General features: G+C 35.1%; 1 protein-coding gene across 1 annotated transcript; it reads left to right on the forward strand.

Annotated features, from left to right (window-relative positions):
• Positions 1 to 1,953: 1,953 nt before the first annotated feature.
• LOC108967234 (serpin B3) lies at positions 1,954 to 3,879 on the forward strand. Its single transcript, XM_018930528.1, has one exon. The coding sequence runs from the start codon at positions 2,200 to 2,202 to the stop codon at positions 3,520 to 3,522; it is 1,323 nt and encodes a 440-aa protein (XP_018786073.1). The 5' UTR covers positions 1,954 to 2,199; the 3' UTR covers positions 3,523 to 3,879.
• Positions 3,880 to 6,132: the final 2,253 nt, after the last annotated feature.

Raw genomic sequence — 6,132 nt, forward strand, 5'->3', positions numbered from 1 at the left:
ACAAATATGAAAATTCTTTGCGTAATAAGTACTGCATACATATTACTTAATAAATTTATGAACACAAATTCTGTCATCTGATTACAAGCGTATAACAATGCAAACAACTAATTGGTAGCGGGGTTTTTTTTATAAAATCTAGAGCAAGAGAATCTCACGAGGTCAGTAAACTTACATATAGAAATTTAGATAAAATTTGAAAAGTTACTCGAAATTTTATTACAACGAGTTTGGATACAACGATCGAAGCGAAGGTAAATAAGAGGTCTAAATTTCTTTAATACTACATATGTTCCTTAATTTTTTTCTATTGTCGCATATACTGTATAAGGAAAGTGTAAAACTTTCGCCTTTTGATTTCACGCAAGCCGCACAGACAGTTTGTGTTGGATTCAATGACGCTGCTTGAACCTAAGGTTTTTTGAGACTCAAATTTTTTGTGTGGTTTTCGAAAGGCCATACTCTCCAACAATGACCACAAACTATAGTGCTGCTATGAAGTTAGAAATATTGTTTCTATTTACTGCTGGATGGTTTTTATCTTTTCTGTGGTAGCAGAATCTTGCTGGAAGATCCAATGCTCACTATCCAAGAGAGTATTCCTTAACTGCTTAACCATATCTTCTAAACCATCCTGCTGATACACTTTGACCCATGACTCGTAACGAAAAAATAAAATCAACCAGAAGTCGGAAATCACTACATTGCAGCTAGAGCAACTAATTAAAAATACACTTTCTTCCTGGAACTCATAATTTTATTTAACATTATAAGTTTTATTGCATATGAACATAGTTATATGTCACCAGAAATAAAGAAGTACGAGTACGTCTTTGGCGTATAGCCATTCTGAATAAGCTCGTTAAGTAGTGGTTTAATCCCATAATAAACAACACCAAAAGCGGAAAATTTGCGCTCTTATCATTTGGAAATATTTAATGTGAGTAAAAACTAAGAATAAGATTGTGCACATCTTTTGGGAAATACTTACATACATTCATACGATCGAAAACCACACTCGTAAGTTCGATCTTTTCAATATGCCGCACCTCCAACTTTCCGTTCAGCTTAATTTTTAAACGCTGTTCGCATATTCAATTGTCCATACCATGGGTATTTTCAGTACTAGTAAAAAAGACAATAAAAGTATCAATATGCTCAAGTATCTTCTGAAGTCAAAGGAAAGCTTCTTTGAATTTTGGAAATCTCTAGACAGAGAGCGAGAGAAAGTTATAAGAGTATTGATAGTGCGTTACAGTGGCACAAGTGCTACCTTACAGCAAATGTACCAATATAATAAGTACAGTTTTAAAGCTTTCATAAATATTTAAAGATATTCAAATAATTATTAAAAAAATTAAAAAAGTTTTCAAATAGATTTGGATCAAGTGAACATGGAAAGCATTATCGAGAATACATTTTCAAAATTTCTTATTTCCTTTACCATCATTTTCTATTATTATGGTATGGTATGGACCTTATTTTCTATTTTCTAGAAACATTTGAATTTTACCTTGTAAGTTCTAAGATATACGATATGCCTCTGATTAAAAAAAATGTATCTTACACACGGCATCTTAAGTATTCTAAAGTATTTCTCGAATTTTATTTACAGCTTAAGATTATTCCGAAGTTTAAATTACTTTATTAGTGAATATTAATAAATTTCACTCGTTGAAATAAAACACTCTAAATTGTGCTTTTAAATGTTAAACTATGGTAACCCTAACCTGAATATGTGCTTGTACTTATATCTCTCTTATACACGAGTCTCTTACTTACCTGCATCATCAGCGCCGACAATGTTTGTTGAGTGATTTAATTTATACGAAAATACATGAACCGAAGAGTCTCTCGCGATCGCTTTCATTCTTTTCAGCTTGCATATCACTGACTTTGAATACGCTCCTACGTCAGCAGCAAACAGGTTTTTAAAGCTTGGTTCTGTGATGTGATTGTGTCATTCTAAGTCATCTCTTCAAAACGATCGGTTGATACGACAGAACGCTCTGGGGATTTTTACGGTATAAGATACAATAAAAACTATGTGATAGTAATACACATACATATGCATATATAATACATACGTTTCGTATCGCCAAGTAAACAATATTAAACGAGTTCAGAAACATACGCCAAGGCTAAAAGGTCGAAGACAAATATTCGGTAGTTGTGATTAGTGCTTTAAATAATACAAATATGATAACACATAGTTTCATAGTGTTTTTGTGCGGATTTGCAGTAGCTCACGCCGCGGTATTAAGCGGAATTGTGCCACCAACACAAGCTCCTAATGCATTGCCACCTATTCCAAGCGGTATCTTTTTACCGGATGAGCAGATCTATGCATCTGCACCAGTTGGAGATTATGATTTCGACGACTATGTGCCATACCGCAGTGATACATTAGACCTATTTTCGTGGTCACTGCTGAAACAAGTGCTGAGTGAGGAGCCCGGTAACGTCATCATATCGCCCTTCTCAGTCAAACTGTCTTTGGCGCTGTTAGCAGAAGCTGCGGGAAACGGTTCGCAAACACAGCGTGAACTCTATAGTACATTGACGGACATCAGGCAGCCGGATAACTTGCGCGGCTTTTACAGAAAAACATTGAATGTACTTAAAAAGGAAAATCCATATTTCACATTGAATTTGGAATCCAAACTTTTCACAGATGTTACAGTTGAGCCGCAACAACGTTACGCTGCCTTACTGCATAGCTACTATCAAACCGATATCGAGCGTTTGGATTTTACGAAAGGTGGCGAGTCGGCGTATGTAATCAATAGTTGGTGCAATAACGTTACTCATGGACGTCTAACTCAACTCGTAAATGAAGGCAATGTACAGAATAATGTTTTACTCATGGCAAATGTGTTGTACTTTAATGGTTTATGGCGTACGCCATTCAACAACACTTTCGAAGGTGTCTTCTTCAATACGCCAAAGACACAAATGCGCGCCGAGTTTATGGAGCTTACAGATTCCTTCTACTATTACAATGATGTTTCATTAGATGCGAAGATCTTGCGCTTACCTTATAAGGGTAAGAAGTTCTCCATGTTCATTTTATTGCCTAAGACAATGGGTAACATTGAGGTGCTTACACAGAATTTGGTCAATGACCAATTGAAACGTATGCAATGGGCTATGGAGTCGGCCAAAGTAAAAGTAACAATGCCAAAATTCAAATTTGACTTTGACAAGAACTTGAAACCCACACTGCAAGCCTTGGGCATCCATGATATATTCACGAGCGATGCTTCGTTGCCGGGTTTGGCGCGCGGTGCAGCTGTTGCTGAGGTGTTAAAAGTATCAAATGTATTTCAGAAAAGCGGTATTGATGTGAACGAGAAGGGCACCGAAGCCTACGCCTCAACAGTCGTGGAGATTGACAACAAATTCGGTGGCGCGCCACTCATCGAGGAGTTCAACGTCAATCAACCGTTTCTTTTCTTCATTGAAGAAGAAGCCACTGGAAATATAATTTTCGCCGGCAAAGTACTGGAGCCAACAATTTGAATGCGGTGATTTTTAGCAACACACTCATATATACATATTTATATAAGTTTATATTGTATAAGGAATAATAATTTAGCAGACACAAATCGTGAGTGTCATAGAATGAATAAAAAAATTAATTAGCTTGCAATGAGCCATATTATTAGGAAATTATACTTAATTTTGTGTTAAAAATACCTAAGTGTGTATTTTTAAGTAATCTATAATGTACATGTATGTGCAAATTCATAAATTAAGTGAAGCGAGTATTTTTTGTAATTCCATACTTTTGAAATATTTTTTACTCAATTATATATGTGATAAGTTTATAAGAAATATGAAATAAAAACAACTTGAAAGTTCCAACATTAAATATAACTTCAAATTGGTTAATTTTTTAGAGAATTCTTTCATTTAAAACCTAACGGAATAACTGAAATTGTCAATTTAGACTCCCAATCATTAGAAATCTGTACAAAAATATGATAGCTGGGCTTACTCTAAGTACTCTAGTTTTCTCTCCTCGCTGAAAATATAACCTCATTATATGGAAACATTACATCAATTCTGCATCACACATTTTAAATTTTTAGAAAATAAAAAAGCACAAAAAACTGCCAAAAAACTCATTTGCGATTTCCATCATTGAGCTTAACAAAAGTTGCTAATTCATTAAAATTAGTACAATAACTTGATTCAAAAGATTTGTTACGAAAGACTATAAACAAACAACAGCCAGGTAACTCTCACTCTTACGTTTTGAGAAAAGTAGAAAATACACACACTTATACACTTTTTCTGAGAGAAAACAACCCATGTGAAGAAACTTTGAGAAAGTTACACACATTTTTGACAGCCCATAATTTTTAACCACTCTTTCGATCGACGCAAAAAAAAAAAATGTTTGAAACAATGCAAATGATTGTAGTTACAAAAATTAGCTCGATGCATATGTGCCACATAAGTTAACAAAAACAACAACTGCTTCTTAATTGCGACGAAGTTGACGGACGGTTTGTCACTTACGATAACATCAATGAAAACTGCCACGATCTATCAGCCAGCATTAACTGTCAGGATGGTTGGTGAGATTGACTGGGAATCATCCCGATCTCCAACAGTTAAACTCTAAAAACTTACCTGTGGTGTAAAAAACTTAAGATACTGAAGGATGCAATCTGCTTCTGCGAATCGGAAAGGAATTGTGATCCATAAGAACAACGCCAGGCATATACTCTCCGTGGTTTGGGAGATTGTTAATCATCTACCTCATAGTGCAGACCTAGCACCAAGTAAATGCTACCTTTTAGAGAAAAAATCGATACAGTTTTATTTGGCAGTTGCGACCAGGTTTTCCATGAGAGTGGAATTATAAAATTATTAGTTATTGGGTATTCCCTTGCAGATATAAAATTTCCCAGAGGGATCGCTGAGAAATTAAGCACATGTGTTCGACGTTTACATATATTTAGTATATTGTTCTCAATTTAGAATTAACAAAAACAGAGTTAAGCACTCCAACATATTTTGAATCCACCATCCATTTCGAATGCAAAGAATCGTCAAGATACTCTCCAAGCTCTCTTGCATTGCAGTAAAAGTTACTAACGGCATTTTTGTTGCTTGCAAAATCTTCATTATTACAGATTTTTTATGCAATTAATAGAAACAACTTGTCAACTAGGTATAATGCAAATGATTTTGGTCCTTTGATCAAACTCTTGAACTACTGAAGGATTCCAACAAGACGCTGGAACAAGTACCAAACTTTTGGATTTGTCAAATGGACAACCAGGCCATTTGTTAGGCTCCGCGAGATTATGCTTTCAATATTTAATTTCAAATTGTTTGTACATATCCCTAACTTATGTTTAGTTAATTTTTGACAGCTGTTTTACATGGACGCGTTTTGGTTTGCCATCGATTTTTGCTTATTCCAAAAAATAGATCAAAGAATCTGTATAAAGTTTTGTGCAAAAACGCATTCCAAATATTTACTGTGATATATGGTAAAGCCACGTAAGACAAGAGAACGTTTATCCGTGGTACAAAGTATTCTCAGAGGGTCGAGAAGGTGTGAACGACGAAGTGGTTGTCTGACGAAAAAAGACGAAAGCATTAATCAAGTGAAAAGTAGGTTCTTGCCAAAGCGTCGAATGTTCAACAAAGAATATCGCCTGCAAATTATGGGATATTTTCGAGAAGCAATCTGCTAGAAATTCCCAGATTTGTGGAGGAACAAAAAATGGGCCTTTACATCATTATGACTCCCCTGCACACGTATCGTCGTTTGTAGGCAAATATTTGCCAACACATAATGCCATAGCCATCGTATTCCCCAGACCTGCGTCTCTGTGATTTTTTGTTCCCAAAACTGAAGGGGAAATGAAAAGACGACGCTACGCTACGATGGACGAGATTACAAAAAATTCCTCTTTTAAGTGCTTTGAAGATAATAATATATCTGGAGTGATTTTACGGGGACAATATATATACATGCGAAAGGTGTGGAATCAAAGATAAGAAATTATAATATCTCTTTTAAGAAATACAAAATTCAAAATTCACTTTTGAACAAACTTCATACATAGGTTAGGTAGCGATAGTATCGTAGGCTAATATATAACACTT

Source organism: Bactrocera latifrons, unplaced genomic scaffold, assembly GCF_001853355.1.
Source record: "Bactrocera latifrons isolate USDA-ARS-PBARC rearing strain unplaced genomic scaffold, ASM185335v1 scaffold_180, whole genome shotgun sequence".
In the NCBI taxonomy this organism is placed as follows: domain Eukaryota; kingdom Metazoa; phylum Arthropoda; class Insecta; order Diptera; family Tephritidae; genus Bactrocera; species Bactrocera latifrons.

What these genes read in the sequence shown, in the direction of transcription:
- LOC108967234 (XM_018930528.1), top strand. Translation starts at nt 2,200, where the DNA reads ATGATAACACATAGTTTCATAGTGTTTTTGTGCGGATTTGCAGTAGCT.